At 42.1% G+C, this 18,660-nt stretch overlaps 1 protein-coding gene across 1 annotated transcript; it reads left to right on the top strand.

Annotated features, from left to right (window-relative positions):
- Window positions 1-2,232: 2,232 nt before the first annotated feature.
- Window positions 2,233-18,103, top strand: EMC7 (ER membrane protein complex subunit 7). Its single transcript, XM_050954884.1, has 5 exons — window positions 2,233-2,595; window positions 3,483-3,602; window positions 6,536-6,674; window positions 9,508-9,588; window positions 12,613-18,103. The coding sequence occupies exons 1-5, from the start codon at window positions 2,360-2,362 to the stop codon at window positions 12,763-12,765; spliced, it is 729 nt and encodes a 242-aa protein (XP_050810841.1). The 5' UTR covers window positions 2,233-2,359; the 3' UTR covers window positions 12,766-18,103.
- Window positions 18,104-18,660: the final 557 nt, after the last annotated feature.

The following is an 18,660-nucleotide window of genomic DNA, read 5'->3' on the forward strand; positions in this document are numbered from 1 at the left end:
CGCTGCAGTGTGGCCACATCTAACACCACTTGCAGCGCTGGTTGCTGTAAGTGTGGCCACTCTGCAGCGCTGGCCCTATACAGCTGTACTAATACAGCTGTAACAACCAGCGCTGCAAAATTTTAGATGTAGACATGGCCTTAGTTAAGGAGCCTGGAGTGGATTCGCATAATCAAGAAAATCTCTGAACCAACAACATGGTATGCCCCAGTGGTACCACTTATAAAGAACAATGGAAAAATATGAATCTGTGTGGATCTTAAAAGACATAATGAAGCAGTTGTGAGAGAGAAATATATCCTCCCAACACCTGAAAACTTCCTCCCCAAAATGAAAGAAGCTACAGTATGCTCCAGACTGGCTGCCTCAAGCAGATTCTGGCAAATTCCATTAGCCAAAGAAAATGTTTAAGTGACTACGTTATGAACACTCTTACAAGAGACGTCACTCAGTTAGATAGCTGCCGGGTCTAGAAACGGGTCACTGTGTTCATGTCAAACCAGGGCCGCCCGGGGGGGCGGGGGCAAGAGAGTCAATTTGCCCCAGGCCCCGGGCTCCGCAGGGGCCCCCTCGAGAGTTTTTCGGGGCCCCTGGAGCGGGGTCCTCCACTCGCTCGGGGGCCCCAGAAAACTCTTGCGGGGCCGGGCCCCGGAGCTTCTTCTGCTCCCGGTCTTCACTGGCGGGGGAGTCCTTCCCCTCCGGGGCGGAAGGACCCCCCGCCATCGCATTACCGCCGAGGAGGGACCCGCCGCCGAAGTGCAACCCGGTCTTCGGCGGTAATTCGGCGGCCGGGGGCCCTTCCGTTCAGGGACCCGCCGCCGAAGTGCCCCGAATTCCCGCGGCGGGGGCCCCCTGCCACCGAATTACCGCCGAAGAGCGGGCTGCACTTCGGTGGCGGGTCCCGCTTCGGCGGTAATTCGCTGGCGGGGGGCCCCCGCCGCGGGTCTTCGGGGCACTTCGGCGGCGGGTCCCTGAACGGGAGGGCCCGGGCCCGGGCCCCGCCGCCGAACAGAGCCGGTGTAACGACAGAAACAGTGACCGCTCCAGCTTCCCCACTTTGGCTGCACTGAGCATGCGCAGATGAATTGAGCATGCCCAATAACCTTTGCTGTCGCCGCTGCCCTCTGCCCTCACTTCTGCTCATGGACCAGGCGGCAGCAATTCCTGAGCAGGAGCACAGCTGGTTTCTTTATGTGGCAGAAACTGAAGCTAGTTGGAAAACGGGAGGGTTGCTCAAAGTGACATTACACCGGCTCTAGACATTTCGCTGCACGGGGGGCCGCTTGCCGGTCCCACGGCTCCGGTGGACCTCCCGCAGGCATGGCTGCGGAGGGTCCGCTGGTCCCGCGGCGCCGGTGGACCTGCCGCAGGCGTGCCTGCGGATGCTCCGGGACCAGCGGACCCTGGGCAGGCACGCCTGCGGGAGGTTCACCGGAGCCGCCTGCCGCCGATGGCCCCAGGCCCCCAGAATCCTCTGGGCGGCCCTGTGTCAAACTGAACAAAGACGAAGGATGGGCCACTTCTCCAGCTGTCAGAAAGAAAAGGAATTCAGTGCCCAGCTCAGCCATCATGGAGAGTTCACCAGAAGCCATCGACATCTGCGGTGCAGCCAGAAGGAGGGCAGATGCTGAAGGAGAGAAGTCACGAGTTCCAGCCTGACCCCAGCCAGGTGACCAAGCGTTATGCATTATGGCTGTGCAACCGCACAAGCAGTGCGATGCGGAGACCCTTAACTGAGCGCGTGTACAGCTTCAGCGACAGCCTGACAGTGCAAACACTGTCAGCGGTTGGGACACAAACCTGGCGGGGGCGAGGTACTAGATGGATGTGAAAAGCGGGCGACTATTACGAGCTTCAGCCGTTAGGTGGCGCTGTCCCTGAAGGACCCTACTTGAGTCACCCTCAGCATGCCCAGCCGCGCTTTAAAAGGGCCTGATGACGACACACGCAGGGTCACATCCATGCTCTCAGACCATCCCTGCCTGGTACAGACACCCCACCCACCACAAACCCACCTCGCGTCAGTAAAGCAACGTCAACACGTCCTCCAGCGTAACCGCCACGGCCAATCGTTTCACCCCTCCAGAGACTGTCCTCCGCCACGTGACTCGCAGGCCGGCTTAGTTCGCAAAGGCGTTCCTCTGGCGCATGCGCCATAAGTTTCAGTCTCTGGCTGCCGGGTAATCGGCTGTCCTTTTGTCTGCGCATGCTCTGCGCGGCCGCCCTCTTCCCCCTCGGCACTCTTTTGCCCATGCGTTGACCTCCGTCGCTCTGTTTGGTGCATGCGCTGAGGGAGGCGGCCGTTGCGCTCCCACTTGTTTTAGCTCCGCCCTCGTTACTACCGGGAGCGGCGGCTGTGATGGCGGCCGGGCCGGGCCAGCTCCACTCGGTGTTGCTGTTGCTGGTGGCGTCGGTGCTGCCCGGCGGCTCGTGGGGCTCAGAGGCGGCCGGGGCGGGGGAGTCTCCTGGCGGGCCGGGCCCCGGGGAGCGGTTTAAAATCGAGGGCCGGGCGGTGGTGCCCGGGGTGAAGCCGCAGGACTGGATCGCGGCGGCCCGGGTGCTGGTGGACGGGGAGGAGCACGTCGGCTTCCTCAAGTGAGCGGCTGGAGGGGCGCAGGGAGCGACCAGGCCGGGGTCAGCAGGGCCGTTGGTACCCGCCGATGGATCGCCCCTCCTGCGGTCTCTGCTACCCTCTCCCTGGGCTGGCAGGGGGTGACTGACGGGAGCCCCCCGCACACAGCTGCGTCGCAGCCCTTCGCGGGGCAGGGGCGATCTAGGGAGCAGGGGCTGGACTGACGCTTGCCCGGCTCGTGCCGCAAACATCCCTCCCAGACACGGGTCCTCTTACGTCTCCACACGCCTTACACTTGGCCGGCCTCTGCAGGCTGAGCGCGCCCTGCTGGGCCGCCCTCCCGTCACTCCCGGCTGGTCCTGTTGATGCTTAGGCGGCCTGGCCCGTGGCTGCGCCCCCTCACTCAAGTCATACTTCCCTCCCCACACACCTTCCCCCGGTTGATGGTGTAGGGTTCGTCATGAGCGTTGGCAGGCTGGTATTAATCCTTCCTCCCCTCCCCGGGGCAGGAAAAACACACACAATTATGGGCAGAACCAGACCACCTTTCTCGCTTGTCCAGCCTTCCCAGTGCCCCACGAGGTCAGATAAGCTGTGCAGGCAAGGGACAAAGGGAGCTGCCTTCTGTTGTTCCACAGATGTTGTAAAGTAGCTGTCAAAAACGGTAGTACAAGTAGTCGGTCACAGTTGCAAAGCTTCCACCAATTTATTTCTGGCAACCTGATTGTGATGTCATCGGTGATTCCATCATTATTATTTTTTTTGTAAACTCTATAGTATCTATTGAAATTTATAGTCTGCTCCTTAATGTCCCTGAATGACAATGATCAGGTGACATCACTTTTTAAAAATCAGTCAGTTGTAATACTCTCTTGTATATTGAAACATGATGAATATTTTCTTTCCTCAGGACAGATGGAAGTTTTGTGGTTCATGATGTACCTTCTGGATCTTATGTAGTGGAAGTTATATCCCCAGCTTATAGGTTTGAACCGGTTCGAGTGGACATAACTTCAAAAGGCAAAATGAGGTGAGACCTTCAGATTATTTCTGCATCGATCCATTTAAACAAATTTAATCTGGCTGATCATGCATTATTAGTGTTGCATGAACTCACTGTAGTTAGGACACAGTTGGTGCTTCCATTTTAGATCTTAAGTTTCAGTTGTTATATCTTTTTTCAAAAAGTTATTTATTGATGGAAATTTAGCTTCAAAGGCTTAGCTTTATTTTATTTTTGTTTTTGTTTTCTCCCTATTCTTACAACTTTAACATGAGTGACCGGAAAAGATTTGGAAGAGTTTTATTTCCTTTCACCATTTCAATAATTTATTGGGTTGATAGCAGGAAACGTGAAATAAAATCTACCCCTAAAACCTCTACCTCCTTTCTTTCTTGAGAGGCTTCCAGAGGTCTTCTGAGATTCTTTTCTTTCCATTTTTAGTCTGTATCCCCTTTCTGTCTTACTTGGTTACTTTCTGTCTGAGTCAGGAAGATGGTCTCCCTCTCTCTGTCCCTGGAATGTCTCTGTGCTGTTTTGTTCATTCTCCTTCAGTCAGCCTAAAGTAGTTGTTTAAGAATGCACATCCTTACTCCAGGAGTGGAGCAGGTTGCCGTGTTAGTACGGAGAATGAAGGGCCACACTTGTTCCTAAATTCTGAAGTGCTCTTACTAGACCACAGCACAGATCCCTGTACTGTTTGTCTGTGCTTGCCTCATCCACAGCAACTTTAGCTATGTCCTTTGTTTGTGTGCATTACAGAAGGGCGGGGGTGGCCAGCATGAGAAGGAGCCAGGATTTACCAGTGTACATTGCCAAAGAGCCACAGTAATACATCAGCAGCCCCTCATCAACTTCCCCGCTCCCAGTGCCTCCCACCCACCAGCAGCCCCGCCAATCAGCCCTCCCTTCCATACCTCCCGATCAGCTCTTTCAAGGCAAGCAGGAGGCTGGTGGGGGAGAGAGGGAAGAGTGAGGGCATGGCAGGCTCAGGGGATGGGGTGGGAAGGGGTGAAGGGTAGGCCCATAGCAGAACCAGGGATTGAGCAGTGAGCACCCCTCAGCACATTGGAAAGTCGGCGCCTGTAGCTGCAGCTCCGGAGTTGGTGCCTATACAAGGAGCCACATATTAACTTCTGAAGAGCTGCTTGTGGTTTCGGAGCCACAGGTTGACCACCCCTGCAATAGGGCATCTTAGTACACACTGGCAAGTGAAAGACAAAACTTTTGTCATTCAAAGGTGTTGAAAAAACAACCCCCCAAAAGACACATGTTTGGTGATGATAAGCTCTGATATGAACAGCTTGCTCCTGCTGACAGACAGCGGCTACACTGCGCACCTTTTAGTGGCATGGCTGTAGCATCACAGCTGTGTCGCTAAACGCTGTGTAGTGTAGACATAGCCTAATACACTGCTGTACATTATTGTACACTATTCAGCAAATAGTACAAAGAAATAGCTGTCCTGTCCAATAAGAGGGATTTATTTGAACTAGTAAAATGAAATAAACATGTTTAAATTGCACTTTTTCTTTAATTTGTATGCATATGTAGCATCTTTAACTTCACGTATTAAGTGATCATACAATGGAAAACCCTGTTATAAGTGATAAGCGCAAGAGGCGGAACAAAAGTGCCTATGGGAACTGTAATGCTTATTTTCTGGTTCTGAAAGATTAACGTTTCAAATTGAATATTGCATTAACTGAGTTTTTGCATTCAATTACTTATATCATAATGTTGTCTGTCTTACTGGAATAACTCACCATAATAGTTCAAGATTTTGTTACCAAACTTTGAAAACTTAAACCTACAGTCTCATTAGATGTCTCATCCTATTAACAACCATGACATATTTTACTTCTAAAAATTTAAAGTATTTTTAAAAAGGAATCCCGAGTTGAGGTGGGGCTGTTTGTTTGTTAGAAGTAAGTAGAATCTGTGGTACTCAGACAGAGGCTCGGGTGCAAGTGGCTCTTTTAATGTGTCTCCTGTAGCTCTTTGCATTACATGATATTAAAACACTGTGTGATTTAATTATTAACCAATCAGGATGCTTTTATGATGTTGTTAATCAACTGTAGTTGGTAAAATAATACTTGGTCAATCATTTTGCTGTGAGAATAAAATACATAAGATATAAAAATTTCCCGTCATACTGTTTCATTTTCTATAGTACTATACATTTATATTTAAACAATGAATTCACACTACAGTGATTCTTTTGGGTAATGTTGATTGCTAGTTTGGCTCCTGAACCGCTGAGGTCTGAGTATCACTGAATTAGATTGTTCCAATATTTGTTCCTGTCGAATGCCAGACTTGAAAATGAGTTTTGGTGAATGTAATGTACTTGTTTCCCGGCAAGGGGGGCTTAAGCAAACACTTCAGAAATTGTTAACATTGTAATCCATATTTGATCTGATTATGATAATGAGTACCCAGAAGAATGTGTTCTTCCAGTTATATTTAACAAGCCAAGTTTACCAGTTAGCTGGTTACTGAGATCTCCATAACTGTATTGAAGAAGACCTTAGAGTCGCAGCTGATTTTTTTTTTCTGAAGCTTTAATCAAATTGTTTCATGGTAAAGTTAGCTGACTAATCTTTTCTGACCAGCACTAATAAGTTAACACAAATAGTTCTTCATCAACCACTTCCCAACAAATGGTTCTACTGTTTCTGATCTTTTTTTTTTTTTCCCTTCCTTCCTCTTACCTGTCCACTTTAAATTTTACATTCTACCATAATTGATTAGAAGGGATATTATTAGTGGATGGGATGATGAGTATTGCTCAGAGAGTAACATCTGGACAAATGTCTTCTATGGTTCACACTTTCACGTAGCAGTTTAAGTTTGTAGTCTTGTTACAAGCTTTGACTAGAGGGAATATTAAATAAGGATTTGTGAAGTTAGAGGGGAGGGTTTTAAAAATGCTTTAAAAATACTCATTTTTTCACTAGAGCAAGATATGTGAATTACATCAAAACGTCAGAAGTAGTCAGGCTGCCATACCCACTTCAGATGAAATCTTCTGGACCCCCTTCTTACTTCATAAAGAGAGAGTCTTGGGGATGGACAGACTTTCTAATGAACCCTATGGTATGTATAAATGCAGCACACAAATCTATTTGCTCCTGATTTTACCTTAAAGCTTTTTAAGAGTGGATTTAGGGTAGCATCCATCCATGGCAGTTGGAACGCCAAGCAAAGAAAAAAATTAATTCTTGGTACTTGTGGAAATGGAGAAAATACATAATCAGTTTGCAAATCTCAGTAAAACAATCTTGGTTTTTAGATATATTGTCGATAGGAAAAGAGGCATCTCTAGAGATGAATGGTTACACCAGCCAGACAGCAATTGCAGGCTTATGGTTGTTGAAAAATGCTTATTACTGATGATAATTAGATGAAGCCTGTGGGGTGGTGATGCAATATTGACTTCAAATGTCACCACCTCAGCCAGCAGCAAGATTCTTTTGCTGCTTTTTTCATTAATAAGAGCAGGTATTGCAGCATTAAGCATAACTGTAATTGCAAATAACCAATATAGATGATGAATTTTCACAGTAAAATATTAATCTCCTGTTGGATCAAGCGGTCTGCTGTTTTCCCAGTTCAAATCATTAAAACATTATTTCTTTTCTCTACACTTTTTAAATTAGAATATAAGAGAACATATTAAAATCTAACATGCAGGGAACAAAATCACAATCTAGGGGGAGATTATAGACAAATATATGAAAATATGATGCATCCTAAACACTGAAGCATTCATTTTTGTATTAAAATAGGTTAAAGGAATGCTATGGCTCTCTAGGTACTAATATTTTCTTGTCTTGGACAATGTTATAGTTGTAAATGTGATTATTTTAATTTGATAGCCTTGTTTTTTAAAGAGTCTTCAAATCAGAAGAACCAGAATGCACACTATTTCTCTTAATGTCAGTCCCAAATATAAACAAAGCTCTGTATGTGCACTATCAGACGGGTAGCCATGTTAATCTGGATCTGTAAAAGCAGCAAAGAGTTCTGTGGCACCTTATAGACTGTCAGACGTATTGGAGCAGGAGCTTTCGTGGGTGAAGACCCATTTCGTCGGATTTCTATGTGCACTATGCTCAGGATGCTTAAGTTCTACGTTAATAGAGTTTTAAAAGAATTAAGACTTGGAACAGTCTAAGATGGGAAAACCTATAGCTTAAGTATCTGCATCCATTGCAAAGCACGTGTAACTGCAATTTTACATTTTGTACAACTAATTTGGTGACTAAATAGTGTCTTCAAGTTTCAAAACACACATACTATACATATATAGTGTCTTATGTATAAATAGATAAATCTTTAGGGTATTGTGTTATATCCTGGGTTAATCATTATTAGTCTAGCAGGAAAAATGATAAATCCCAACCAAAATCCTTTTAGCTATTTTTAATATCCCAGAGAGTTTCCATGCTTCAGTAGAATAGGAGGGTACTAAGGGAAATACAAGACACGCCCATCATCACACACATGTTGCTGCTTTTGCTCCTCAAAGGATGTTGACTGTAGATTTAAATTTAAGCTAATTAGTACTGTCTGGATTACTTTTAGGCCTGCAGATCTTTTCATAGGCAAAGTTCTTTCTGAATTATAATAAACAGAACTGGGCAAAAGATATGCTTCCAGTGTTTCAGGAATCCACTTCTATTTTAAATTCAGTCTCTAAAGAATCTGAGAGCTCAACCACTTTGATATACTTGGCATGCACTCTAACCTTGCTTTCTAAAGTTTATTTAAATTCTTTGCAGTCCTGCTGAAAATCCTTAGTTATGTACCTCCCTAGTGACCTATAATGTGGCAGTGTACATGTCAGTACATCCGATTCTGTGACTATCCTAAAACACTGAAATAACTTTTCAGGAAAATGAAGTCTTTTATTTGCTATAGAACTGCTGATGGGAATGAGCTGTGATTCCCTGAAACTCCATTTTGTTGGGTTTCTCTACCATGGAACAGGTCACAGATCGTAATGACACCTTTTCTAGGAGGTGATGAGTTCTAAAAATTGGCATGTTTCTCTCTTTCTTGTTCATTTCTTACCTTTTTACAGTCTCCCAACTACAGTCCGTTTATTAGCCAACTTTTCACTTGTGTTAAAAACTTCACGCCAAATGTGCACACACCACATAAAAGGTGTAGGTAGGATCCGAGTTGACATACATCCATCTCTTGGGCTTCCTGCTCAAGTGTACCCGAAAGATTAATCTGATATAGTTTTTTTCCCCAAAATTCTAATTTCATTTCAGTTTTTGTCTTTTCAATAAATGACAGGTTTTTTTGTAGCCTCCTTTTCCCCACACACCCATCCCTTCAGGTTTGTTTACCTGCCGCGTCCGCAGGTTCGGCCTATCACAGCTCTCATTGGGGGCTGTGGGAAGCCGTGTGGTACAAGGAGTGGGAGCCGCGACCGGCCAAACCTGTGGACGCAGCAGATAAACCATCCTGGCCTGCCAGGGTGCTTACCTTGGCGAGCTGCATGCCAAAGTTTGCCAATCCCTGGGCTATATCCACTGGAACTTCCCCATGGTCAGTTGTCTTTAAAATTCATGATGTTTTTTGTTGCCCTCCACGCTCCTAGAGTGCACTGCTTTGTTGTAGCAATCAGGGGTTGAAGGCTTTAACAATATTCCATTTGAAACATTCCGTTCTCTGCCAATGAATCATGAAGTCCAGAATTTAAACTGAACTCTCCTACTTGGCCCCTTATAGAACTACTAGATTACTGAGCCAAGTCTTCAGTAGTTTTGGAATATGGATTTCCAACTAAGACTGAATCTTCATTCTCAGGTGTTCAGTGTCAGATGTCTTCCAGCTTACTGAGGTCTGTCTTAAAATATTTTGAGCAATGACTCAAACTAAGGAAATGTTCTTTGAATTTCTCACTCATTTTTAGGTTATGATGATGGTTCTTCCATTACTGATATTTGTATTGCTGCCTAAAGTTGTCAACACCAGTGATCCTGACATGAGACGGGTAAGTATGCTCAGTATGAGTGGATATCAAAAACATTGGTGGATTCCAGATTTGTAGCAAACAACGGTGATGAGATATTAAGTTACAAAAAAGAAACACAGTACAAACTGGAAGTTGCCTTATGGGGTGCACTAATAGACAGCTGTCTTCATTCAGTGAAAACTGAAGCCATGTGTACACTTACCAGAGATCAATGCTGCTGCGATGGACATTAGGAAGTTCATCTAATTTCAAGTCTAAAGGTTTCTAACCATTAGAGGAGTGAAGTTCTGGAACAGCCTTCCAAGGGGAGTAGTGATGGCAAAAGACATATCTGGCTTCAAGACTAACCTTGATAAGTTTATGGAGGGGATGGTATGATGGGATAGCCTAATTTTGGCAATAAATTGATCTTTGATTATTAGCAGGTAGATATGCCCAATGGTCTGTGATGGGATGTTAGATGGGGTGGGATATGAGTTACTACAGAGAATTATTTCCTTGGTGCTGGCTGGTGAGTCTTGCCCACATGCTCAGGGTTTAACTGATCGCCATATTTGGGGTCGGGAAGGGATTTTCCTCCAGGGCAGATTGGCAGAGGCCCTGGAGGCTTTTTGCCTTCCTCTGCAGTGCGGGGCATGGGTCACATGCTGGAGGCTTCTTTGCACCTTGAGGTCTTTAAACCGTGATTTGAGGACTTCAGTAACTCAGACATAGGTTAGGGGCTTGTTACAGGAGTGGGTGGGTGAGGTTCTGTGGCCTGCATTTTGCAGGAGGTCAGACTAGATGATCATAATGGTCCGTTCTGACCTTAAAGTCTGAGTCTATGAGGTCTAGTGAAGACCCGCAAAATCGACCGCAGGGCACTCTCCGGTCGAATAAGGTAAGCTGATGGGAGAGCATTTCCTATTGACGCAGCATGATGTAAACACTGCAGTAAGTCAACCTAAGCTACATTATTCATATAGTTGGAGTAGCGTAACGTAGGTCGACTTACCCCAGTAGTGTAGATGAAGCCTGAGTTGCAAATACCATTATTGGGTTCTAGTATCAGTTCTATAAGTCTGCACTTGGGTCAAAACACAGAGTTTAATTTAATTATGTACAGTTGTGAATTGTATTATGGTCTGATATTTTACAGACCTTCTGCAAAAAGCAATTAATGCCCCAGTCTCTCCCCACCTAGTTCTCTTGAAAATCTCCTGATTTTTACTCTTCACTGTTAGAATGAAGTATTGAAGACCCAACAGGGCTTGCTTTTGTATACTATTTATAGAATCCTGTAGGTGTGTTGTGAGGCATAAGACTTAGTGTTCTCTTACCCTCCTGTGCCACCACCAAAAATGTGTGGTTTACTGGGCTATTAACTACTCCTGGTGTCACAGTGGTGTTATGGTATGGAGCCACTTAATATAGCCACTTATTTTTAAATGATCCTAATTTATTGTCCTTTTACCATGCAAAATGCCAAATAGCGGAAAGCTAGGACAAAATGGAGATTCCAGGTGTTTACTAAATCTTTTCTACTATCTAGAAATGTTCATTGTCTGTCTTTGGGTGGCTGCTTCTTTTGGGATTCGGTTGGTTCCAACTCCTCTTTCTCAGAAACCACTGTCTTTAGTAGCACTTTGCAGGTGTCCAGACCTCTTTAAAGTGATACCTATTAAAAGCAAAAATCAGAAGGTGTTTAATGCCTCTGGTTTAACTTTGATAGAAGCTAAAACTTGAAAGTAGACCAACTACCTATGAAATGCTGTTGAAGTAGGTTAAATCCTAGAAGCTGTTGTAGAAAAAAACAAGAACTGTTGTTCTTTATGAAGTGCATGCACTCATCCACTGCTGTGGGCAGATAAGCTACTCTCATCTTTTAGTTTTTATTAACGTGGTAATTTGGCTTGTTAATAAAAAATTCAAAGTTGAAAGAAGCTTGATTGGCATTGAGATGATCTTGGAGGAATGGGAAAGAGTTAAAATCTAAGAGGTAGAATAAAATGAAAAATGACATTTGCCTTAGGTGGCTACGTATTAAGCCCTGCAGTATAAACATAAAACTCATTCACTTATGAAAAAGGAGCTTTTACTACACTCTTTGACAGCTTCTTTTGTTTTCTTTGCGTGATACTTAATATGTAACGCTGAGGTAATAAGTTGTGCTCTTGTATAAGTATTAAAAATAGGTATAATATCAACAGGCTACCCAGCTAACTTTTAGCTAGCTCTTACTTGGAATTATAAGACAATTCTGAATGTTTGCATTGCCTTCCTGTCCCTCATGTTAAGGGTATAATAAAAATATAAAAAGTTATAGAACTTTGGAAAAGTAATTTAACTTTATTAATAAAATATTTAATTTCCTTTTGTAAAAGAAGATAACTTGTTTCTTTCAAAATGAAAGGATATTTATGCTAAACTATCTAAAGCTATGGTAAGCATAGATGGATAGATGTCCTCACATTAAGATCCTTTTCTGCACATAGAAAAGGAAGACATTAAGGCAGTGGATCAGAGCTGTAAACTAGCTGTTCAGCAGTTGGTAGCTATGTAAGCAATTCTAAAAATTTCCGCTGGATGTGCAGTAAATACTAGTTTTCAAAACCTTTGGGCCAAATCTGCAAAACTTAAAAATATGTAAAGTCCAGAAGAGGACACTGATCGTAAAATATAAAGAGCTTAAATCTTAAGATGAATCAAAATAGTATTGTGCAGAGGATCAGTGTATCTTAGCTACAGTAAGCTTTGAAAAATTGATAGTTGTTATATAATAGTATCTGCCCTGTAAGGCTACTTGAGGCATGGTTTCCTTGGCTATACTGAGTGCTTTTAGTTTTTTTGTTTTTCAAGTTTCTTTGTGTAGTTTGGGGTTTGGCTGTGGTTGCACAAATAAATTATCTTTATAGTGATGCTATGCACTAGTTCTCTAGTGAGCACAACACAATCAAGGAAATTGCAAAGCTACTTGATGTGCCTGCTCAACTGATGTTACAGAAACAACCTTAAATAGTCAATAGTTTACACTTAGATTGTCTGTCTGATTTTTGTGTGCAGGAAATGGAGCAGTCAATGAATATGCTAAATTCCAACCATGAACTGCCCGATGTCTCTGAATTCATGACAAGACTTTTCTCTTCAAAGTCTTCCAGCAAGTCTGGCAGTGGGAGCAGTAAAACAGGGAAAAGTGGTGCTGGAAAAAGGAGGTAGTTGTTTCTTCCTCCTGCGCCTGAGTTTGCACAACTGTTTTTGTGTGGTATCATCTGTATGGGTCTTGGAAGTTCAAAACACCACTACTGTAAACTTGATCCAACATGACAATTGCTCTGCTACAGCTGTTGTGTGTGATGTAGCTTTTTAGCCTATTTAAGCTGTTTTGTACTTGGCAGTAAGCAGAGGAGGACATGGCTTCAATCTTGTATGTGTATAAAGTCAATATTGATGATACTGAATTAACTATATTGCTCTGTAGAAAATGACATTAAAGTAATTAAATTATATGATGTGCTACGCATTAATTTAATATGTTTTAAACCCTAGACAAAATCTCACTATATGTAACAACAACTTTTGGTTTCAAAGAAAGAGTTCTGTTTTTAAAAATGAGCTTAACATTTTTCTATCTAGTTCTCAAGTGCATAAAGTTTCTCCCTTAATGAAATTGTCATTTGAGCTTACCGAGGAAAGAACAGGCTCTGCCAGCTAGAAGTATTTGAATATACTATGTATTTTAGTTACTTTATTTTGTATGTACATTTAATAAGGTTTGTTTGAGTGGAATAGTAGTTCATGGGTTTTTCCATTTCATTTTACTTATTCAGCAGCTGCAACAGAACTTCAACACAAGAGCAGGCAAGCATCCTTTTCCAAAACTGCTCATGACCTCTGTCAAGTTATTTATGGATCTCCAATAGCCATACAGTAAGAAGAATGCAGCTCAGGTCCTTCCGCTTACACTGGCCACACTGAATGCCTTATCTCTGAAACTTACTTGATTCTTACCAGTTCTCTTACTGTATTTGCTACTAGTTTGTCTAGGAAGCAGACTTGAAGCCAAACACAGGGCAAATAATTTTACAAGTACTGTAGGTAGGTTGACTCCCACTTATATCAACTTTTAAAACAGTTTATATCAAACTCCACAATAGAAAATGATTGTATTACAAGGTAAATGGAATTGCATGTGGTCGTTTATTGACAACACTCTCCTCTTCTTCATCCTGACTTGCTAAGCTATTCTAGAATCACTCATTCATTTTGTATGAATGAAATAAGAGAATCTTCTCAAGCTGCTCAGTGTTAAGCAAATTTTAAAGGTGATTTAAATTCAGATGGAGTAAACAATTGACTATTCTCCACTCTACCAACATTTTGTAGAATTAAAATTATTGGAACACCTGCTTACTTGCATTAGTGGCTTTATCTGTAAATCATTTTTAAGCTTTATAAAGAATAATTGTTTCAAGGTGAAGCAAATATTTGCAGGGACTTATGTCATGTCCCAAACATTTTAATTTAGTGAAAGAGCTCAACAATTTAGCTATTCTTAAAATATCAGTTTCAGTTGCTTTTATAATTCATTTGTTTCTCATTGCCTGCTAATGTCGTAAGCAGTAGGACCCATATACAGTGGTTATGATTGTTTGGTATCTAAAACAGTTATTTAAAATTTGACTACTGTACAACTGAAGTAAAATTAATCCTGATATTCATATCTCTTCTGAGCTTTAATCAGCATTTTCCAAACTGCTGGGCCAATGCTTGACAGGTGCTTTAACATAGCCAAACTGAGGCTTAAAGTACTGTGTAACTGCAAATCACTCTTTTCAACTGTACTTGGAATAAGAGGGGTGGTTAAACATTAAGCTCACTCTTTCCATCTGTCCACACATACATTAAAGTTAGATTTTAATAAACTTGAAACTTAAGCAGCTGCCAGGCAGCATAAAGCGAAAACATCAATTATCTTATTGTGGTAGACCTTTATAGCCTAGGAAACATAAAAGCTAGAAACTAATAAAATATTTGTTCAATCTGTATATTTCGACCTACATCAGGGATTGGCAACCTTTGGCACACGGCACGTCAGGGAAGTCTGCTGGCGGGCCGGAGCAATTTGTCATCCGCAGGTTTGGCCGATCGCAGCTCCCACTGGTTGCAGTTTGCTGTTCCAGGCCAATGGGGGCTGTGGGAAGTGGCAGCACATCCCTTGGCCCATGCCACTTCCACCTTCTCAGAGACAGAGGCACCAGACTCCTGTTAGTTGCACTGTTTCAGGCTCAATATAAAAATTGCCATTTGGCATGGTTTTCTCCTCCCCATAAGTGAGGGCATCTGTCCCCAGTTCTGATGGTGGTATGCAGAGCCCATCTTTGGGTTGCTGCTGAGCTAGCCCCAGACACAGAAGTAGCAAATAATGCCTTTTTTTTTTCCTGTCTCCAGTTGATCTGGAGATGGCATTGGTTACTGTTTACCTCATGTTTTACTTGGAGCTGTCCATAAAAGTGATCTGACAAGCTCATTTCATAGTCACAGACCCTTCATCAAGAATGCCTTTCTCCTGCACAATTACTGCTAGTATATTGTGTGATCTGTAGTTATTGTCTATTATCTGTCCAGTTTGCGGTCGTATACAAATCCTTGAATAGGCTGTGACCCTGCCATCTCAGGGACTATTTCTTACTCCATACCCCCAGAATAATAGCTGCCTTCAGTGAGGCTATTTGAACTAACAGAAAACAGGGTCACCACCTGGCAACAGCAGGACTGTTGGGGTGGAGAGTCAGTGGATATGGTACATGTTTCAACTGGAGATTATTCTGACATTCTTCAGAACAGTTCCACCATCTCATTTATGGATATTCTCAATGACCCTTTTGAAAAGTTGGATGGAAGGAGAGAAGGAAGAACTGTTAGGGCTCATACTATCTACTGGACATGCATGTAAGAAGCTCTGGGTATTACTGTGATGGGTGATTTAGGCACTTACAAAATAATTTTGCCAAAGATGTCACTGGTGATCTTTCTGTTATCTAGATGTGGGGGAGAAATTTTATTTTCAAAACTGAGTGTTACATTTGTGTGTTAAACAATTTGTAATTGTCTCCTACCTAATTTGTAAAATGTGGATGATAATGCATACCTACCTCCCAAGGATGTTCTGAAGATTAATTACTAATTTTAGTAGAGGAAGGGCAGGCTGAGATTAAGTAAGATAGTGGTGAGAAGAGGATTGATATTCAGGAGATAAGGGTTCTTGACATTGCTACAGACTTCCTGTGTCTTCAGGCCAGCCTCTTAATATTTCTGTGTTTCAGATCCACACCTGTAAAATATAGATAATTTTTTTCCTTATCAGAAGTATTGTGAGGATAAATTCATTAATTAATACGAAGTTCTCAACGAAAAAAATATATAAAATCAGACATTTATACTAAACATTTATGTTGCACTTTACACATACCAAGTACTGTACAAACATTAACTAAATCAGCCCTTTACATAGTCACAGGTCGAGATTTCTAAAGCAGTCTAGCCAATTTAAACACACAGCCTCCATTAACTGAAGGAACAAAGAGTTCTGTGGCACCTTAGTCTATAAGGTGCCACAGAACTCTTTGCCGCTTTTACAGATCCAGACTAACGGCCACCCCTCTGATATTTAACTGAAGGAAGATGCTTTGAAAATCTCAATCTCAGTGGCTACTGGGCCTATGATTGCATAAGGATTACATGTAGCAGACTGCTCTTAAAAGCTACAGTGAACTCAATATCCAATTATTTCATGTTGGTAGGATCTTTTAAGAAGGAAAATGGGGAGTTTTTTAATTTGTGTAAAAATTTAATGCGTAAATTGTTGCTGGAGTATGCTTAATTTAGAAGTGGTTTTCCAAGAGTGAAGAGAGAGATTAGTAAGCAGTGAATATGCAGAAGCCAAAATATGTTTTTAATAGGACTTCCAATTAATTGCAGTTAACTCACGTGATTAAAATAAATTAATCACAATTAAAAAAATCATGATTAATCACAGTTTTAATCACAGTTAAACAATAGAATACCAATTGAAATTTATTAAATATTTTGGATGTTTTTCTGCATTTTCATATATTGTATTCTGTGTCATAATTGAAGTTAGAAGTCCTGCTTCTTATTCAGCCAATCTCTAAGACAAATTTGTTTACATCTACAGGATATAATGCTGCCCTCTTCTTTACAATGTCACCAGAAAGTGAGAATAGGTGTTTGCATGGCATTTTGCAAGTTATTTACATGCCAGATATGCTAAACATTCTTATGTCCCTTCATGCTTCAGCCACCATTCCAGAGGACATGCTTCCATGCTGATGGCGCTTGTTTTTGTTTTTTTTTAAATGTTAATTAAATTTGTGACTGAACTCCTTGGAGGAAAATTGTATGTCCCCTGCTCTGTTTTATCTGCATTTTGCCATGTATTTTATGTTGTTAGCAATCTCGGATGATGACCCAGCAAATGTTCATTTTAAGAACACTTTCACTGCAGATTTGACAAAATGCACAGAAGATACCACTGTGAAATTTTGAAAGATAGCTACAGCACTCAACCTAAGGTTTAAGAATCTGAAGTGCCTTCCAAAATCTGAGAGGGACGAGGTGTGGAGCATGCTTTCAGAAGTCTTAGAAGAGCAACACTCAGATGCGGAAACTACAGAACCCAAACCACCAAAAAAGAAAATCAACCTGCTGGTGGCATCTGACTTAGATAATGAAAATGAACATGCGTCAGTCCACATAGCTTTGGATTGTTCTTGAGCAGAACTCGTCATCAGCTTGGACACACATCCCCTGGAATCGTGGTTGAAGCATGAAGGGACATATGAATCTTGAGTGCATCTGACGTATAAATATCTTGCGATGCCGGCAAGGACGGTGCCATGAGAATGCCTGTTCTCACTTTCAGGTGACGTTATAAACAAGAGGCAGGCAGCAATATCTCCTGCAAATAACAAACTTGTTTGAGCCAGGGGTACTCAAACTGGGGGTTGGGACCCCATTTTAATGGGGTCACCAGGGCCAGTATTAGACTCACTGGGACTTGGGGCTGAAGCTAAAGCCCGAGTGCTTTAGCCTGGGGCAACAGGGTTTGAGCTGGACCCCCTCCCCTACTATCCCCGCCTAGGGTCACATAGTAATTTTTGTTGTCAGAAGGGGGTCATGGCTCAAGGAAGTTTGAGAACCCCTGGTCTGAGCGATTGGCTGAACAAGAAGTAGGACTGAGTGGACTTGTAGGCTTTAAAATTTTACATTTTAATTTTTGAATGCAGGTTTTTTTGTACATAATTCTACATTTGTAAGTTCAACTTTCATGATAAAGAGAGAGCACTACAGTATTTGTATTAGGTGAATTGAAAAATACTATTTCATTTTTTTTTTTATAGTGCAAATACTTGGGATCAAAAATAAAGTGTGACCTGTACATTTTGTATTCTGTGTTGTAATTGAAATCAATATATTTGAAAATGTAGAAAACGACCACAAATATTTAAATAAATGGTATTCTATTATTATTTAACAGTGCGATTAATCGCGATCAATTTTTTTAATTGCTTGACAACTCTAGTTTTTAAAGATTGAATCATTCGCAGCTGCCGCTTTCTGTTGTGTTTTTATGTGTGCTTACATATTGGGACAGTATCAACTTAAAAAAAAACAAGTTACGATTTTGTCTGAAAATTATTTAACAATTATCAGAAGTAACACCTTCAGTTACTATAACTGAAATATTGAGAAAATTCTGTTTATGCATGTGACAGTGAAACCCAACTATAAAAAGTCCTGATTCCCTTGTACAGTGAGTTTCCTCTTCTCTTTTTGTGGGATTTTTTAAACAGCAAGGGATCAGAGAAAAGTGTATAAAAAAACAGCAAATGTGATTGTAAAGCCACAAAAATAGACTGAGGATATCTGACCCATACATAATACCCAAGACTGCTTTAATTCGTTTTGTCTTAGTGGACTGGATTTCAAGTCGATTATGTCCTTTTAATTATCTCCTACAAATTATGTATAATGTATGAATCATTTATAAAATATGTATCCACCACTTTTAAGAATGTGTATATATCTTCG

This window comes from Gopherus flavomarginatus, chromosome 5 (genome assembly GCF_025201925.1).
Source record: "Gopherus flavomarginatus isolate rGopFla2 chromosome 5, rGopFla2.mat.asm, whole genome shotgun sequence".
In the NCBI taxonomy this organism is placed as follows: domain Eukaryota; kingdom Metazoa; phylum Chordata; order Testudines; family Testudinidae; genus Gopherus; species Gopherus flavomarginatus.